Below are 20,564 nucleotides of genomic sequence, written 5' to 3' on the forward strand. Positions count from 1 at the left end.
TATATGTGGGGGGGCAGGACAAGGAAATTGCTAAGTAAAGGATGAATAAATAAACCTTTCTTCCCACCCCCCCGGAGATAATATTAAACAGTAAGGTAAGATTAGATTACTTAGTGTGGAAACAAGTCCACACCGACCTGCAGAAGCGCAACCCACCCAGACCCATTCTCCTACATTTACCCCTTTGCCTAACACTATGGGCAATTTAGCATGGACTGTGGGAGGAAACCAGAGCACCCGGAGGAAACCCACGCAGACACAGGGAGAATGTGCAAACTCCCCACAGTCAGTCGCCTAAGGAGGGAATTAAACCCAGGTCTCTGGCGCTGTGAGGCAGCAGTGCTAATCACGTGCCACTGTGCTGTCCTGAAAGGAAAAAAAAGGGGCGTAAACTGGGATTGGTGGGGGGGGGGGGTAGGGCAAAACAACATCAATTAACTAATTTGGGAAATTTGTCTGAGTGTCCAAAAGTTCCTTGGCCTTCTCCGGTGATCCGAAGTTAAACACTGACCCTCCATGGCCAAAGAGTAGTATAGCTGGGTAGCGCAAGGAGTATTGAATGTTTAAATCCCTTAAACACTTCTTTGCTTCATCAAACGCCTTCCTCTTTTGGACCAAAGCTGGGGAAAAGTCCTGAAATAACATAATCTTGGATCCTTTATAAGTCATGGCTTGGGGATCTTTCCCAAGATTTCTGGAGGCTTCCAAGAGCATCTGCCTCACCTTATAACTCTGCAGCCGGAATAGGACCGGGCAGGGGTGCTGGTTCGAGCCGGGCCCGCGTATTGCAACCCAGTAGGCCCATTCTACCCTTACCTGGCCTGATCCAGCCTCCAGATTCATTAACTGCGGAAGCCACTGTTCGAGGAACCTTGTAAGCTGGCCGCCTCCTTCCCATTCGGGAAGGCCCAGCAAACGAATATTTTTTTGACGACCTTGATTCTCAAGGTCGTCAGTGTGGTTCTCTAAGGTCCGGACTTGCTGCTCGAGAGTCCGGACCCAACCCAAGGCCAATTCTGCAATGGCCTTGGAGGTTGTGGCCTTTAGCTCAGCCCCTCCGACTCTGCATTCAATTTCTTCGATGTCTCGAGAATGAATTCCACTGACTTCGGGACTCTTCTATGAAAGCATCGATCTTCGCATTGAGTTTGGAGATTATTTCTGCGAGGCTTGCCATCATAGGTAAGTCCCCCGGGGCGGCTGCGGACGCCTCTGCTGCAGCTGGGGATGGTGGGGGAGGGGCTCCTGAGAACTGCGGGTTCCTTTCCCCCTCGTCATTTTTACAGGAGTCTGAACTGTATAAGTTTAGTACTGAACCACTAATTACATTAAGTAAAAAGTATTTTTAATTGATTGTGGGGGAGGGTGGCCCACTTTGCCTAGGTCTTGGGAGGAGCACTATAGACTCAGACTTGCTGAATCACCGCCATCTTGGATCTCCATTTTCTTGTTAAATATGGAAACCCGGTATTCTTTTAATTTGACTCACTAAGTCACGTAAATTGGGAACTTTGGATATCTTCATTAAATATTTTCGCGTTTACAATGACTCCAGAATTCAAAATGATTGCCAATGCATGATACTAATAAGTCATGATAAAAGGATACTTCATTTTTCAGAACTTAATTTGTTCTGTCAACATCATAGAAACATAATCAAAAAAATTGTAGCCAAAGAAAGATATCTAGAGGGATGATTTAAAGCTTGTTCAAACATGGTTATTTTTAAGAAAGGTCTGAAATAAGGAGGAGGAAATGAGTGGTGAAATAGATTAGAAAGGAATTCCAGATCACAGACCAAACTCTGTATCCCTTTCTGGTCATGACACCATAGTAAGAGTGACTGCACAAAACAGGGTGCTGAGGATGTTCACCAAAACATTGCTGGTGCTGGAGTGATTCAGCTATAGAAAAAACTGGAAGTGAAATCTGAGAACGCAGTTCCAATTTTGATAGCTGGGAGGTTAGTTGCTATGTAGTCTTCTATCTTTTTTAAAACTGTATTTTTTAATCCTTAGATGGCCACTTAATACCATGGCCTTCTCTTTTGTTTAATACTAAATTCCAACAATTCAACATTGCAGTAAACAAGCTTCATAACAAAAAATGTCCTTGCATGTGTAGAAGTGTCAACAGATGGCCAGGGCAAGGACTCCTACTTTTCACATGTTTTTTGGCAGCAGTATCTGAGAAGAGGTCCTGCAGCCACGAAGGTCAGATTCTCCTCGATTAGAAAAATATTTCGGTTGATCCAACTGCTGTTGTGTTCCAGAGATGTTGACATCAAACTCCTCCTTCCTCTGCAATCCCAATCAAGAGGGATGCTTGCTCTAGCATTAAATATTTACCTTGGTTCAACATTAGGAGTACACAAATGGTGCAATCCCAATCTGAGTGTTGGGTTGCAGCCTGTGAAAACTGTAGCCGTGCAGTTTATGATAATTGTTCATTCTTCAAATTTGTAGGATTTCGTGGACGTAACAGAGGTAGGGGAGCAGGAAGATTTTCAGCACAAGGTATGGGGTACGTAAGTATTTTTCTTAATTGTTTATTTCATAGGTTCCATGTATTAAAAGCGCTGTCATGCTGTCAACTGTCTTGCAGATGTGTTGATGTAATCTGGTATAATTCATCACTGTTTAATATGTTTAGAGTTGAAATCTATGCTATTGATTTAAATTGAAGGGCAAAAATGAGATGTAGTGCAATGCAGATAACTGGAAAAGGACAGACTACCTAAAATTAGCAGAGCGAGACTTTTTTAAAATGGAGTGCTTATTATTCTGACAGTAAATAGAGGTTTGATCTTAACAGGTCATCTTAAAGGGATTGTTCAGCATTCTCGGATTTATACCTTCCTTCACCACCTCTGGCAATATGTGAAACAAACTGGTGATGAGGCGGGTATATTTGGAACATTTAAAAGGCATCTGGATGGATACACAAATAGGAAGGGTTTTGAAGAAAATGGGCCAAATGCTAGCAAATGGGACTTGATCAGTTTACGATATCTGGTGGGCGTGGATGAGTTGGACCGAAGGGTCTGTTTCTGCACTGTATGGTCCTGACTGTGACTGTAACTGTAAATGCATTGTAGCAATAGTGATTTTTGATGCTATTTGTTAAATAGTGACCATCTGAATTTTTCATTGTAAAGTCTCTCATTTTGCTTAATTATGTAAATACCCTTTGCATTCACTTGGTATATTTCAATTGCAGAACCTTTAACCCCATAGACTATGCAGATTCTGCAACAAATAATGGTTTTGGAACAACATCTGAAATTTGGGAGGCAAGTCGAAATAATGGAACAGGTAGGAAAATGTCCACTGAAAATATTAGTGCGCTTAATTTTTTAAGGATATATAAAATTGATTTGTCAGATCCTATCTTCTCCCCCTTCCTGTTATTCCAGGTGCTTGGCAGAATTCCATGGAGGACTGGGTTACTGAAGACTGGAATGAAGATGTAAGTAACAGACTTGTGTTGGAATGCTTTTTTTTCCCCTCAAGTGTTCAAACCTGTTGATAGAACATCAAAGTCACTTGAGCATTATTTGTGAAATGGCCTACAGTAGTTTGTGAGCTTGTATCTTAAGAATTAATAGTCATTGCTGCTCTGTCTGTGGTGCATTTTTATACCAATTGCCCAAGAATTCATCATACGTAATGGTGAATTGATGTCTTTTGCTTGATTTTAAAGTTTTTTACATGCATGAAATAATAGATTCTTTAGATGCAATTTAATCTTGTGGTAAGATTAGTACTCTGTAATAAATTTAGTTCTGTTCAGAAATGTGCCATTGGATCCACAACAGCTGTTGTATATGTCTTGTGATGTAGCAGTGCCAATAGACCCCCTCATTCAATGTTAGTTAAATAAATTAGAATGTTAACCTTTTGGCAGACTGCTTGTTTTTGCAGTGGGGGAAGTCAGTAATATCAAACAGCTCATCTCTAGTACCTGGAATGTAGCACTTATATCTTCTATGTCTGTTTATTTGAAGGCTGTTTTTAAACTTGAACAATGTGTTAGTTTAAATTTCTTTACATGTTCTATACATGCCAGTATCTTGAATAATAGTCAGTTTTATCTAGAGTGTATGCCAGTTGATTTGTAAATGTTACAACTGAAAATACTTAGTATAGCAATTTGAAAAACCTGTCAAGTCCTGTAATCTCAAAATTGCAACCATAATTGAAACAGACTTCAACCAAAAGTAGTTGAATACCTCTCCTGAGGGAAGTAGTGATTGGCAGGACACTTAAAAACTATCTCTTGGAGGAAGAGAGATTTTGGTGGTGGGGGGGTGGGTTCTTATACACAGAATCCTGAAGGAGGCAGGATAAGTTAATGGGTTGGTGAAGGCATATGGGACACTTGCCTTTATCAGTGATGACGTGTAATAAGAGTCAGGAGATTGATGGAGCTGTACAGGACTTTGGTTAGGCCATAGCGGGAGTACGATGTGCAGATCTGTAAACTGCAATATAGGAAGGATGCAGTTGCACTGGAATGGGAGAAGGGATTGACCATGATATTGCTGAGGATTGAGCATCGAGCAAGGTGGATGGAAAGCAGCTGATCCTTAGTTGAAAGGCCATTAACACGAGAATGCATCTTTAAGGTGAAAGGCAGGATATTTAGAGGGGATTGAAGGAATAATGTTTTCACTTAGAGGGTGGTGGGTGTCTAGGATACAGTGCCTAGGAGGGTAGTTGAGGCAAATATTCTCCAACCTTTTTAAGAAGTGCTCTGGTAAGTACTTGATGTCATAACATTCAAGACTATGGGCCTAGTCCTGGACAAACAGGGCTTGTGTAGAATGTGTATTTTTTTGTGGTACAGACTTGACAGTATAAAATAGGCATTTTGGCCTGTGATCCTACTGAAGTGGAGGCATTAGTTTACTCCAAGTGTCGGAAAGGTCAGTGCACCTTTTTTAAATAGATGTTGGTAACTGAAGAATAAAACTGTCAGTTAAGACCTAACTTTTTCTCAGAGGATGTGTGGAATGAGCTGCCAGAGGAAGTGGTGGAGGCTGGTACAATTACAGCATTTGAAAGGCATCTGGATGGGTACATAAATAGGAAGGGTTTAGAGGGATATGGGCCAAGTGCTGGCAAATGGGACTACATTGTGGGCGGCACGGTGGCACAGTGGTTAGCACTGCTGCCTCACAGCGCCTGAGACCCGGGTTCAATTCCCGCCTCAGGCGACTGACTGTGTGGAGTTTGCACGTTCTCCCCGTGTCTGCGTGGGTTTCCTCCGGGTGCTCCGGTTTCCTCCCACAGTCCAAAGATGTGCAGGGTCAGGTGAATTGGCCATGCTAAATTGCCCGTAGTGTTAGGTAAGGGGTAAATGTAAGGGTATGGGTGGGTTTCGCTTCGGCGGGTCGGTGTGGACTTGTTGGGCCGAAGGGCCTGTTTCCACACTGTAATGTAATCTAATCTAATCTAATCATTAAGTAAGCATGGTTGACGTGGATGAGTTGGACTGAAGGCTCTGTTTCTGTGCTGTACGTCAGTATGATTCTAAGATATTTGGTGAACTCGTAATATATCAGCACATTTTGTTAGTACACAATGACTAAATAAGAATCTAAAATCCATTCAAATTGCACAACTGATCATGCCACTTAGTCCCAGAAAATCTATTATCTCAGATTTTGTTTTCACTTCTGGATTATTCATTGGTTGAATTACATAAAATACTGTTTTGTTGAACTGAACTCTAAATCCTGGTGCTTTCTCCCTAATGCATTGTGGGTAAGCAGTAGGGAGCCTATCACCTTCAAGGGTTGGGTAAAAAATTCTGTCCAGCCAGTGAATCCCACAAATGAATGAATTTTAAAAAAAAAAACCGACTTTTGAGAATCCCTGACTTTGTCTGAATTACAGGGAAAGTGATGGTCCAGTGGTATTATCACTGGACTCTTAATCTAGAGACTCAATGTTCTGAGGATGTGGGTATGAATCCCGCCACAGCCGATGTTTGAGTTTGAATTCAAGAAAAGCAAATCTGGAATGGAGTCTAATGATCAAGAATATACTGTTAGTTGTCAGAAAAACCATCTGGTACACTAATGCCCTTTTCTTGGAGCAAGCTAATCTTCCCTCCTTACCTGGTCTGGCCTACATGTAGCTCCAGACCCACAGCAATGTGGTTGATTCTTAACAGCCCTCTTAGCAATTAGGGATGGGCAATAAATGCTGGCCTAGTCAGTGATGCCCTCATCCCACTAATGAATTCCAGAAAGTTATATTACAGTAGATCTTTATCTGATATCACTAATCATGAAATCGCCTATCTGTGCCAAAAAATAAGTAACAACAAAAGTCAATTCAAGAAGTGCTTCTATAACACGATGGTTGCATTGTTGTGCAACCCCATATAGAAAAATTGTACTTTAGAAACAGCGCTTAAAGCATGGATGTAATAGTGTTAGAGCCAATATATTTTAAAAGTTCATGCTTTAGAAATAGTCCCCAAATCGTCAATCTCATTAGTGAATCTGTGTTAGTTAAATGCATGTTACAGCAGAATGGCATGTATCTGCAGGCAAACATTGCATGTATGATTTTTAACCCATTTTTAATGAGCTCCGTACTTGTGAATTTCATCATTCACAGAAGTTCTCAGGAACGAAATCCTCGTGGATACGGAGGATACTTGATTGGTAACTCCTTGATTTTGTTAATGAAACTGCCTTATGATGTACAGTACAAAATGTCAGGTGCAGTCACTGGGAAGTTTAAGCCTTATTTGAAAAGTTTAACCTATTTACATTTTTTAACTTGGTTGACCAGATCTTAATTATTTTTAAGTTGATTGGGAGTGCTGCCTTCTCCTCAGCCCCCCACTTCCCCCTATCCATCTCTCCACCCTGGAGACTCCCTGCTTCTATTCCTGATGAAGGGCTTTTGCCTGAAACATCGATTTTCCTGCTCCTCAGGTGCAGCCTGACCTGTGCTTTTCCAGCACCACTCTGATCTAAACTCTGGGAGTGCTGTCACCTTGTTTTACTAATGGTAAAATTAGAATCCGTTATATTTCTTCTTTTTACTTTCATGTTGATTTTAGCTGGACGCTTTGCTTCAGGAGGTGGTCACACCCCTTAGGTTAAGTAATTCAAATTTGGAGACAGCTGGTGGTTGTAATATCAACGGAGACTGGAGGTGAGGGTACTCAGCAGCTGAGGAACCTTGGACAGGGAGCCATTTTTTAAGTGGGAGCAGGAAAAGAACGTCGTATTGATCAGGGCCCATACAATTACAGGGGTAGATACTGTTTTCTGTAGCAATGAGTGAAAGTCCCGAAAGCTGTACCTGGTCAGTGCCAGGATTAGGACACCTCAGGGTTGAAAGGGATATAGCTGTTGACCAGGTTGGTACCAGTCACCTTGATAAAAATGGAAAGGTTCTGCTGAAAGAATTTGAACCGTTAACTAAATTGAAAAGCAAAACCTCAAAGGTAATCTTGGGACTACCACCTGAGCCATGGGTAAACTGGCATATGGTAAAGTCAAGGAGCTGATTGTGCGGGTGCAATTAGTTTTAGTTTATGGGGCACAGGCACCACAACAGTAATGTACAGTGTGTTCTGGTATAATGTGGCAGTTGTGTTCTTTTGCAGCCCCGTGCTACAGAAAACAGCTATAGAAAATTGCTATACTTGTTGAGTAGGAAGCTTGCATTATCCAAACAGCGTCTGCAATTTCGGTCATGTCATAGCCAATCTGAATTTACAAAGCATGCGTTATGACCTGTAGTAGGGAGCTGATGTAGTGGCACGAATTTCACTTGAATTGTGCTGGTATCAGTGTCCTGACGGATGAAATAATTTGTGCTACAGAGAGGGCTGTAAACTACTGGGAAAAAGGGAGTCTGGGAGAGGGGAAACATGGCTTTATAAAGCAAAAGAATGTATCAGCATTAGATGATCTAGAAACTAAATATTATAGGATATTTCAGTTTTTGAATACATGAAGCAAAGGTTGGTGGGATAGCTTTGTTAGTACAAGATGGAATAAGTTCAATAACAAATGATTTCAATCAAAGTTCAGAATTCATATGGATGGAGGATAAGAAATAACAAGGGAAGGCAATAATGGTGAGTAGTTTATAGGTGCCTCAACAGTGTTTATACTGTAAGAAATAAATTGAGATGATAGAGGGCATGTAAAAATGCAATATATTAATCATGGCTAAGTTTAATCATTGTGTAGATTGAGGAAAATCCAGTGGTAAAAGTAACCATGAATTGAGGTGTATTTGGGACAGTTTCTGAGAATAATGTTGTGGATCCATGTAGGAATCAGGTTGCTTTGGATCAGTAATGAGGCAGATTGAATAAACAATGTCAGGTTAAAAGATTCTTAATGCAACACTGATTATAACATTATAACAAATTCGCATTCTATTTGAGGGGAAGAAATTTGGGTCAGAAACCATTCTGCTAAACTTAAGGGTAATTACAAAGGAATGAGGGCAGAGTTGGTTGGTGTGGACTGGGAAAGGCATTTGATAAAAAGATAGTTGAGGAACAATGCCAGATGTTAGTTTGACTCCTAATGAAGATATGCCTCTGAAAGATGAGGTTACTAGGAAGGGAATAAACTAATCAAGGAAGTTAGGAAATAAAAACAATATATTTTGGTAACTGTTAGCAAGCCAGAGGATTGGCAGTCATTTTCTTAAAGCCAACAAAACATTTAAAGAGAAGAAAAAAAAATTAAGTAATATAAAAGTGAACAGCGATCTTATTTAAATGAGTGTCCAATATGAATGTAGCTCCTTAGAAAGTTGCTCGAGGGAAAAGTAATGGGGAAATAAATGAGGTTAAAGGCTAATAGTCCTCAGTTCTGGGTTTTGTCCTTGGACGTTGAAGGAAGTAGTTAAAGAAATAGTGGCTGTCCTGGTGGTAATCATGCAAGCATCTGACTCGGAAACTTAAGGATTATATGGAGTTAAAGGCGTATAAAGTGGAAGTTGAAACTTTATTGCTGGAACAGCACAGCAGGTCAGGCAGCATCTAGGGAACAGAAGATTCGACGTTTCGGGCACATGCCCTTCTTCTGTTCCCTAGATGCTGCCTGACCTGCTGTGCTGTTCCAGCAATAAAGTTTCAACTTTGATCTCCAGCGTCTGCAGACCTCACTTTCTCCCCGTATAAAGTGGAAAAATAGTAATTCTGGGGAATGGGAGTTTTTAGAATATAGAAAAGGAAGACAAACCGGGGAAAGGGAGAATGGAAAATAATGCAATCTAGGGAAAGGTAAAGGACTAATTACTTCTATGGGAATGTCAAATGTTTCCTCTCTGCTTGAAGCGAATGTCAGTCCAATAAAGGCAGAGTTTGGATAATATGGGGAAGAAAGAAGTAGCAAAATAACTAAACGATGACTTTGTCTATTTCATTTAGGAAGATACAAGAAATCTCTTAGAACTAGAGATCCAGATAGTGAGGGACATAAAGTTGAAGGAACTTCATATTAGTAAGAAGATTGTCATGAGGGTTTAATGGGCGGGAAAGCTGATAAATCTTCAGGACCTGATATTCTACATCTAAATGTTGTTGGGGGTGGCTGTTGAGATTATCAATGCATTGATAGTTATCTTCCAAACTTCTAAAGAGTTTGAAATGACTGCAGATTAGAAGCTAGCCAGTTTCATCCCACTGTTGAAGGGAGTAAGAGAAAGCGGGAAACTACAAACTTGTTGGCCTTGAATCATTAGTAAGGGAAAATGCCAGAATCCATTATCAAGAATGGGATAAAATAGGTATTTGGAAGATAATCATTCGGTCAAAGTCAGCATGGATTTGTGAATTGGAAAGTTTTTGACAAACTTGAGTTTAAGACATTACTAACAACAAAGATTAGTTGATGGATGTAGTATATGTTGATTTTTGAAAAGCTTTTGATTACAGCAGGAGGTTGGTTATCAAAATTAAATCACTTGGATTAAGAATTAGGAAAACATTAGTAAATAAGTCATTCTCACATTGGAAGATAGAGTTGGGTACTGCAAGGATCAGTGCTTGGGACCTCAGCTGTTCACTATTCAAATCAATGGTTTGGAGATGGGACCTAAATGTGACATTTACAAATTTGCAGATAATAAATTAAAAGCTCAATCAGAATGTGATGTCAGGAAGATGTGAAGCAGCTCAGGATGGTTTAGACAAGCTTAATGTCTGGTTAAGAAAATGGTAAATGGATGATCATATGGAAAAATGAAAGGTTATCCACCTTGGTATGAGGAACAGATGTACAGGGTATCACCTTTTAAATGGTATCTCTTGAGGTTAAATATAGATGTGCAAAGAGGTTGAGGTGCCCTTGTTGATGGTCATTGGATGCTAAAATGATGCAGGAAGCTATGAGGAAGGCCAAAGGAAGGTGACCATTATTGCAAAAGAATTTGACTATACGGTTCATGAAGTCTTCAATTGGATAAGAGTATACTTAGACTGTACCTAGAGCATTGTGTGCAGTTTTCCTTTGGTTTAGCTCTGGAAGGACCTTCGTTAAGAGAGGGAATGTGACCAGATTTGTTCATGGGATGGCAGGACTGCCTTATGAAAGGTTGGGCAAAGTGGGCTTGTATTCTTTAGAATTTCAAGCAATGAGGGTGATCTTATTCAAACTTACAGAATTACTTGAAGGGAAGGACATGGTTGTTGCAGATAAGCTGGCTGGGGAGTCTACAACCATAGGGCACAATTTAAAAATAAAGGCAATGCTGTTTGGTTCTGAGATGAGGATTTTTTTAATGTATATGATTGAGATTCCTTTGGAATGCTGTACCAGAGAGGGCTGTGGAAGCAATGTTCCAGTATCATAGAGACTTAGAAAATTCTAACCGGACTAGACAGGGTAGATGCAGGGAGGATGTTCCTGATAGTGGGTGTGTTCAGAACCAGTAGTCACAGTCAGGATCGGGGTAGACCATTTAGGATGGAGATGAGACGCTACCTAGAGTAGTGAGCCTGTGGAATTCTTACCTTTTGGAAGTAGTTGATGCCAAAACATTGAATGTATTCAAGAGATGGCTAGATATCGCTCTTGGTGTGAATGGGATCAAAGGTCAAAGAGCAAGCAGCATTAGGCTGTTGAATTGAACGATCAGCCATGATTGTGATGAATGGCAGAGCAGGGTCAAAGGGCCAAAAGGCTGCCACCTGCTTCTATCTTGTATGTTTCTGACACATTTCTAATTACCAATGGCTTACAAGATTGTAGAGATGGGATAGGTAAAAAGCATTGAAATGTTTGATCAGCCATCATATTGATTGGTAGTGTCTATTATTGGCCTACTGTTCCCAAAAAAATCCCAAGATTTTGGAAAACTATCAAGTAATCTCTTTCCTAAAACTGGTAACTGTAGGCTTATTGGGAAAATGTTCATCTTCATGAAGGATGTGTCCTTAATTATCCTTGTTAACCATGATTGACCTACCCTCTTCCTAAAATCCTCCTTCCTCACTGGACTGTGCCTTTGCTGTGAACCATGAACTGTTTTCTGAACCATTGTTCCTCAGTTGTCGTCTTGGTCAAATTTAGCATAAACAAGTTTAGCCATGTTATGATCATTGTTTCTGAGAGGATCTTCACTATGACATTGTTTGTTAAACACACCTCATTATACATCACCAGCTCCAAAATAGCCTGACACCTAGTTGGGTCCTCAACTTTGGTTTTAGAACAAAGAAAATTTACAGCTCAGGAACAGGCCCTTCGGCCCTCCAAGTCTAAGCCGATCCAAATCTACTGTCTAAACCTGTTGCCCAGTTCCTAAGCATCTGTATCCCTCTACTCCCCACCTACTCATACATATGTCCAGACGCATCTTAAATGAATCTACCATGCCTGCCTCTACCACCTCTGCTGGCAACGCACTTTAGACACCCACCACCCTCTGTGTGAAGTACTTACCGTGTGTATCCCCCTTAAACTCTTCAACTCTCACCTTGAAAGTGTGACCCCTCATTATTGAATCCTTCACCCTGGGGAAAAAGCTTCTCTCTATCCACCTTGACTATACCCTTCATGATTTTGTCAACCTCAATCAGGTCCCCCCTCAGTCTCCTTTTTTCTAATGAAAACAAACCTAACCTACTCAACCTGTCTTCATAGCTAGCACTTTCCATACCAGGCAACATCCTCGTAAACCTTCTTTGCACCCTCTCCAAAGCGTCCACATCCTTTTGGTAATGTGGCGACCAGAACTATACACAGTATTCTAAATGTGGCTGAACCAATGTCTTGTACAATGTTAACATGATTTGCCAGCCCTTATATTCAATACCTCGTCCAATGAAGGCAAGCATACTATATGCCTTCTTGACCACTCTATCCACCTGTGCAGCACCCTTCAGGGTACAGTGGACCTGCACTCCCAGATCTCTCTGCCCATCAACTTTTCCCAAGGCTCTTCTGTTGTGTCTTTCACTCTAGACTTAGACTTGCCAAAATACATCACCTCACATTTGTCTGGATTGAAATCCATCTGCCACTTTCCAGTCTATCTATATCCTCCTGTATTCTTTGACAGTCCCTTATGCTTTCTGCTACTCCACCAATCTTCGTGTCATCTGCAAACTTGCTGATCATACCAACAGCGCCCTCTTCCAGATCATTTATGTATATCACAAACAACAGTGGCCCCAACACTGACCCCAGTGGAACACCACTGGTCACCTTTCTCCATTTCGAGAAACTCCCTTCAACTACTACTGTCTCCTGTTGCTCAACCAGTTCTTTATCCACCTAGCTAGAACACCCTGCACACCATGTGACTTGACTTTCTATTAGTTTATCATAGGGAACCTTATCAAATGCTTAACTAAAGCCCAGCTTCTACCTAATTTTGATATAATTGGCCTTGGCCCAGTTTAGTACTCTTCCCTTAGGACCACTCATCCTAGTCTGCGCGTATTTTAAAACTTACAGAATCTTGGTCACTGCTCCCAAAGAAATCCCCCACTGCAACTTCTACCACCTGTCCTGGCTGATTCCTCAATACCAGGTCCAATATGGCCCCTTCCCTCATTGGACTATTGACCTACTGCTCTAGAAAACTTTCCTGGACGCTGATTACAAATTCTACCCCATCCAGACCTCTGACGCTAAGTGCATCCCAGTCATGTTGGAAAAATTAAAATCTCCCATCACCACTACCCTATTGCCTCTACATCTTTCCATAATCTGTTTACCCATTTGTTCTTCTACCTCAAGGTCACTGTTGGGAGGCCTGTAATACAGCCCCAACAATGTAACTGAATTCAGCCAATGAGAGAGAGAGAGAGAGAGTTCCCTAGACTATCTCTCATATGCTGAACTCTTCCTCATGTCTTCCCCTGCCAATCTGACTATTCCAATCTGTTTGAAGATTCAAGTCACTCTTGAATGTACTGCCTTTTGTTACATGTTCTCATTAAATCCTAATTGCTTTTCTGTCCTACCATATCACAACAGTAGGGGGCCTTTAGACTATTCCTATCAGTGTTGTTGTCTTTTCCTCTATCTCTTGTCTACACCTATATGGATCCTACATCTTTCAATTCAAGGTTTTGTTTCTGGCTAAACTAAATTTCATCTTGTACCAATAATGCTGCCCCACCACCCCATCCTCTTTGCCTGTCCGACAGAAAAGTCACAAACCTGACCATTTAGTTCCTAGCTTTAATCTCTTTGTAAACATGTCTCTTTAATAAGTGTCTCTAATAGTTTAGATCATACTCATTAGCCTATATTTCTGCTGTTAATTTATTTTATTATACATGAAAATTCAAAAATTTGACTTGGATGAAGGGGTCGAAACATAGAAACACAACATACATGCAGGCTTTGAGCCTGCACTACCATTCAATACAATCATGACTGATCATGCATTTAGTATTCCGTTTGCACGCTTTCCCCATACTCCTTGATTCCTTTAGTCTCATCCAGCTCCCTTGAATATATCTAATGAACTGGCAACAGCTTCCTGTGGGAGAGAATTCCATAGGTTCGCAACTCACTGGAGAAATTCTTCCTCATCTGAGTCCTGAATGGCTTACCCCTTATTCTTAGATTGGGACCCTTTGTTCTGGACTTGCTCAACATTAAGAACTAACTTATTGCGTCTACCCTGTCCAGCCCTATCAGGATTTAATGGTTTTATAAGGTGCGGTTGTCAAATTTGCTGATGTTGCTAAGATGAGAGAAAATTGTGATGAGGCTGAGGAAGTTTTTGCATTGTTTGGATAGGATAAGTATCAAGTGTTCCTTTGGTTATTTAAGGGATAATTTCTGAATTTACAGTTCAGAAATTTGTTAGACTCATTCCTAGAATAGCGAGGTTGTCTTGAGAGGCTGGACTGACTTGGCTTGTATCTGCCAGGTTTAGACTAAGAGGCAACTTGATTGCAACAAAGAAAATCTTAAGGAGTCTTGACAGTAGATGTGGAGAGGATGTTTCCTCCTATGAAAGAATCTATAACTTGGGGCCACACTTTAAAAATCAGGAGTTGACCATTTAAAACACATTTGGGATTTTAGGGTCAAGTCTTTGGAATTCTATTACTGGTGTACTGTTACAGTGTATATCCCTACAGTTTTGATTTAGTTCAAATTTCATTTTCCAACAGAGTTTAGTTGAGTCTCTGAATATTTTAAGGCAGAGCCAGATGGCAGCAATGTTGATTTTGAGATTATTATCAGAGCCATGATCTTATTTACTGGTGAAGCAAATTTGATGGGTTGAATTACTTAGTTTTCTGTTTCTATGTTCCCCTTTCTAGAGCAATTAATGGCACTTCTTCCCATATTCTCTGACTGAAATCACTCATGGGGCACGAGCAGGATAGTGACTGAGACCTTTCCAGTCTGTGTGGCTAAGCTGGTTATAGAGCAGCTCCTTTATGACTTTGTGTATTTTAAGTACCTATTAAAGCTACCTGAACAAAAGTGCAATTCTGCACATAGTGGAAATTGAAACGAAGTGTTCAAAACCGAATGGATGTGCTCAGTCTATCCAGCAGCACTTTTTTGAGAGAAATCATTAATACAGCGGGTAAATACCTTCTGTAGTGAGTAAAGGTCATTTTCACCTGAAATGTTAATGACTATATCCACAGATTCTGCCTGATCCACTGAATAGTTCCAGTATCTTATTTTTGCCTGATCTTATATTTGTATTGCTGAGAAAATGCAGACCTGCCTAACCGTTAGCATTCTTATGTATTTTTTAAGCAGCTGACCGAAACAAAGGTCTTTACAGCTTCCACTCTTGCAAGAATGGAGAACCAAGTCACTCCAGGGTTGAGGTATGAAACATTTGTCTTTGCATGCATTAACTAGTTAAAACATGTTAATATAGAATATCAAATTAGATAATTGCATTCGTAAATTTTAAACCAGCTTTTGAAATTGGTACAGTACGGAGCTGAGTGCTTGTTACAACTGTGCATTCCTGGCGAAATCCAATTCTTGATGCTGTCAAGCAAACCTCTGAGCAAGCCTGTGTTTCATATCTCCATGCTGTTGTAATGCCAATTTCTTTAATTACTTTGGAACAAGTATTTGTCAGCTATGTTCATCTGTTTTTAATTGAACTGGTTTCTGAACCAAAAAATTAAGCCCAAACTGTAGCTCTTAGAATTTCTTCAATGTATCTGAATCTCCAAGTGAAGTCTGAAAATCTTTCCAGCCAAATTTGAATGGGTTCTCCATTTAAATAACATACCATGTTTTCTGAAGTTGCCGTAAAATACTTGTTTGTGGAATATGCCAAGATTCATACCTCCAGAAAACCTCAATTTTAGCAGATATGATGTTTGGAAATAATTTCCAAGTCCATAGTCATTCAAGTAAATCACTAAAAATCCTTATTGCTAAATTTGGCTCTTGTTGCTCACTTGTCTTGGCTAGAAATGTTAATTTGTGGAAGAATTGTTCTCTAGTTTGTGTAGAATTATTCTTCAGAATACAGCATTATGTAGCCCTCTGAGTAATTTTACTTTAAATGGTAATTAACTAAATACTTTATACCAAGACCAGATAATTATCAGAGCAGTCAACTTGTACAATGAACTTGTTCCAACGATTGCTTGCTTTGGAGCAGGATAACTTGAACAATCAACACCCCTCAATCTTATTTACCATCTACAGCCAACAAGGTAGACTTACTTCTCCACACTCTGTATCTCGTTAATCAGTAGGATGCAACAGATACCATCTGGCAACTTCAATTCTCCTTATCCAGGCTTATAGGTATTTGGGGTTATTTTTAGCTGATGGCTATGATTTAATGGTTTGAACTTGTGTGTACAAATGCCTGGTGCCTAATCTCGTTCCCACAACTAAATCAACCAATTCCAGTGCCAATTCTCTCCCTTCTTATCTAATTTGCAGATACTAGGCTGACAACCATGTGTTTGAATACAAGATTACAATAAGCCTTCATATTGGTTTGCAGCGGTTTTCAGTTTTTGGGGGTATTTCTTCCCATTTCATAAGAGCCAACTTTATTTTCACCCTCTAAGCCAGATTGTGCAGTTTTTAGGAAGGAATTCTAGTCTAAGTGTTAAGTGCCTCCAGAATCAGTTTTACAGTCCTTGCAGAACCTGTTAAAAGGTCTGAAAATAAACTTGTCTTTTTTTAAGCACTGATCTAGCAACATTGCTTCAAAAACCCTCAACTGATACTGTAACAGAAACCAACTCGTGTGAAGCACCCCAACAGGCAAACCTCACTCAGTCACTGGTGTTCACTAATTCCCAACATGATGATCCAATTTCATCGGTGGAAGGCAACTCCAATGCTGTGAATTCCTACACTCAGAACCTGGTAAACGAAAAGAAAATGAAATTACGTTTTGATGCTTTTGTCAGTTAGAAGAGCTTCTAAATGACGTTTGATAGACTTTTCAGATGTACATTCTCCGTTTTCTCCTTCAGAACAGGTCTTCTGCAGCACTTGGGTTTGACCTTTGGTGTTAATGTAATCAGAATTGAAAGGATGATCCTTTTTGTCGAAACTGCAAATTTTGCCTTTTTTTTTGGAGTGTTTCTTTGTTTTTCAGTATCAGGATATCACCCTTCATTCTAGGTGGTGAAGTTTTGATCCCCATTATCTTTAAGGTCAAGCTTGTGGTCTTGTAGCTATTGCAAAAATGGTTTTTGTTTTTCTCTCCCAGTATAACTGAGAAGCTTGATGGGATTCTAGTATTGCTGATCCTGTGATGCTGAGTTTCCACTGATGAATTGACTTTGCCCTGGGCTGGGGTGGTCTTGGAGTGGGCTGCTCCATTAGAATACCTGAACTAGGCTTGGGAACCAGAAGAGTGTGTCCTTCCTTGATACCAGCTGCTGCACCTTCAGCAAAGAGTACTTTAGCGTAATCATTGGGCCCTTATATTTTTTGAGTATCTCCCTCAGCTGCTAAGAAGTGCTGATTATCTATCTATCTATCTATCTATCTATCTATCTATCTATCTATCTATCTATCTGTCTATCTATCTGTCTATCTATCTGTCTATCTATCTATCTGTCACCTATCTATCTATCTGTCACCTATCTGTCACCTATCTGTCACCTATCTGTCACCTATCTGTCACCTATCTGTCACCCCCCTCCCTGCCAAGGCAACGGCTAAGGCCTATAGATGACAATTTGGTATTGGAATTACATAAAGCCGTAAGAAATGCAAGGTGCATCACATAGGTCTTTCATTCATCTTTCTGTTTGTCTTTGAGCCTTAAAATTAAAAGGACTCTTGTTTTTAGTTTATGCTTTCTACATCATGTGACATAGTTTAATCTGGTTTAATATTTTGAGGTTAAGTTGCATAATTAAGGCAACTTTAATTGGAGCTATTGTATGTTAAATTCAGCCACTTTACTGGTGATGCCTTGATTTAGTTATTTTTCTGTTCGGGGACAGCTTCTCGATTTTGTGCATGTTTTCATTTGCCAGGCAAAATGTTGTGAAAATGGCTTGGAAGCAAATTTTGGACTGCAATTTTGCAATGTGAATTTGACTAAAAATTACTTGAATATTAAATGTATATACTTGTATATTAAATATGTTGGAAGCAATATTTAAACTTCTTGTCAATTGGGTTGAGCTGGCAAATAATTCACTTCTAAGCTGCAATTCTGCTTTTAAAATCACAGGAGTATTTAAGTCATGACAGAAAGCTGGCTTTGTCAGCTTTGCATTTGGTGTGAATTCCTCTTATTTTTCAGATTATATTGTGAACTGCAGATGAGTTCAAACTGTTAAGAGAAAGTCACTTGGACAATGTAATTTTTGCATTTGTAACTTGTTCGATATGCAGAAAATTGACATTGCGTGGTAAATTGAGGACAATAAAATTCATCCCTTCTCTGGTAAAACTGGAGGACATGAAAAGGGTGAGGAAAAGCTCCTGCATGATTTGTAAAGCAGTTCAAGGCCACACTTTATATAGTTTAATAACTGAAAGGATTGTCCAAATGCCTTTTGGGTAAGTCTTGTAGTTCAGTGATCTGTGATCTTTATTTCCATTGCCAAATTTCATTCTTTCTGGTCAATGTTCCATTTCCTGTTCGGTGTCTCCCTGATAAATCTGTGTGCATGTTGGGTCAGGACAAGATTGGAGTTGCTAATGGTGTTACCTTTTCATCCTGTGTGCAGGCATATGTTAGCCTGTTGACATTTTTGCAATGTAATTCATGCTGTTTGTGGCTCTTTACTGAAGTGGTTCCTTCATTTAGCAAGAACTGCTGATGCTGCCTGCCAGAAGGGTGTCCTAATGTGGAAAAGTAACTATACCCATACTGTACTGCATAAACTATGTTAAGTTCTTTTTCTTCACCACCTGGATATTAACTTAGAATGCATTGTTTTGAAAATTCTTTGAAATTATTTAGGCTAGAAAATTGCTATATGTAATAATGATGTCAGTAGTCTAAAAATGTTGTAGTGTTCATTGGACAATGTGTGTCTTACTGCCATGCAGTTTTGCTTGGCAGACAGAATTACCTACTTCAAGCTCTATCCGATCCATTTGTAGAATAAAAATGAAAAAATATCTAAAAATGGGTTATATCCATGAAAAGGTCAGCCAAAGGCTTTGATTAGTGTTTTCATGAATTTCTTTTCTAAATTTGCCTCAGTTATAATGTTTAGACAGCAATTGTATTGGGAGAGTATGCCACAAACCTTGATGCTAAATATTGTGAAGTACAGTAATATAAATTGGATATATGCATTACTGGTCCTATGATAGATTTCGAAGCTAAATATGAAGATGGAGTATAATGTGTGATGTTTAGGTTTTCATGACAGCAGTTTGCACAAAGCAAGCAATCTCTCTAATCCAAGGTTATTAGTATATCACACACTCGCAAATCTACTGAGGTTTTCTGAAAGCGTTATTGGTGTCACCTTCTCTTCCTAGTTGTTTAAATTCTATCCATATTTGCACAAAAACCCATCCATTTTCTATAGTCAATAAGAAATGATCAAATAATTATGACCAGTATTTTTTAATCAAGAATTTCCAGAGATGTTTAAACTTGACAATGTAATTTCAATCAACTGCTTCCAGCAATGAAAAATCTGTCCTGTTTGAAGCTTTTGCTTTTTGTCTGAGAATCTGGATATTAATTTAATTGTTCCCAAGATACCAATGCAGTTCACTGGTACAGTCTAGGAGTTAAATGTCGGTAAAATCTGTACGTTGCTAGTATAAAAAGCTTCCAAACATCTATTGTCAGTAAACCAGTTAATTTGATGTATAATTTCTTGAATTTACATTATTTTATTAGGGCCTGAGGTTTTGGAAAACAGTTTCTTGTGACAGTCTATATATGCTTGAATGCAGTAGTAGCGGTTTTGTGGAGTGAGGCACTGATTTAAAGGTTTAGGTTTTGTCAATTAACTTCTGGCTCAGGGAAGTGTGGTCGGTATTCAGCACCTGAATTCTGAATCACAGTATCATCTGTTAAATCATCACAATTGTCCATTAGCTTAAATATTGCATTTGTTGTTTAATCGATTTCAGAGTCAGTGGTACTAGTTTAAACTTTTCATTTTGTGGATTTTTTTTGGAAAGCTGAACATTCTCCTAACTCTTATTTTCTGAAAGATTTCAATTAAAGTTAGATTCTTAAAAGTTAAAACAATTGATTTTTGAAATTTGGATAAATGCAGGACTCTTTTGGGTTGTCCTCATGAAGTTGTATGTGCACATTACTATTATTCAAACTTGTGGCTGAGCTGATACTGAACACTACTTTTTAGTTTTAACATAAGCACTGACCTGTATAGATTACTTTTAAAATCTGGTCATTTGGCAGGTATGAAGAAGAAAATCTTTAACCAGTGGAAGTTCAGTAGATGAAGCTTAGTTGAACTGTAAGTCATGTGTTAAAACAGTAATTTCATAACAGACTCCATTGTAGCTCTGTTTCCTGAAAGATTTTATTCGCTAATTTAACTAGTACTTTTTTTGTTATCCCCTTTCAACCACCCAATGGAAATTAATTTCAAGACTTTCTAACGCCACAAAACATTACTCATGTAAAGCCAAT

General features: G+C 39.4%; 1 protein-coding gene across 14 annotated transcripts in view; it reads left to right on the top strand.

Annotated features, from left to right (window-relative positions):
* Positions 1–20,564, top strand: part of ubap2a (ubiquitin associated protein 2a) — a 125,767-nt gene that overhangs the window by 52,044 nt on the left and 53,159 nt on the right. For 12 of the 14 annotated variants that reach the window (XM_043687651.1, XM_043687575.1, XM_043687591.1 and 9 more), the window contains 5 exons: positions 2,466–2,523; positions 3,220–3,314; positions 3,416–3,468; positions 15,239–15,312; positions 16,651–16,834. In XM_043687651.1, coding sequence (XP_043543586.1) covers positions 2,466–2,523; positions 3,220–3,314; positions 3,416–3,468; positions 15,239–15,312; positions 16,651–16,834 — 464 coding nt within the window. The remainder of the gene's footprint in view (positions 1–2,465; positions 2,524–3,219; positions 3,315–3,415; positions 3,469–15,238; positions 15,313–16,650; positions 16,835–20,564) is intronic. The other 2 variants (XM_043687582.1, XM_043687619.1) reach the window with 1 other exon arrangement.

This window comes from Chiloscyllium plagiosum, chromosome 1, assembly GCF_004010195.1.
Source record: "Chiloscyllium plagiosum isolate BGI_BamShark_2017 chromosome 1, ASM401019v2, whole genome shotgun sequence".
Classification (NCBI taxonomy): Eukaryota; Metazoa; Chordata; class Chondrichthyes; order Orectolobiformes; family Hemiscylliidae; genus Chiloscyllium; species Chiloscyllium plagiosum.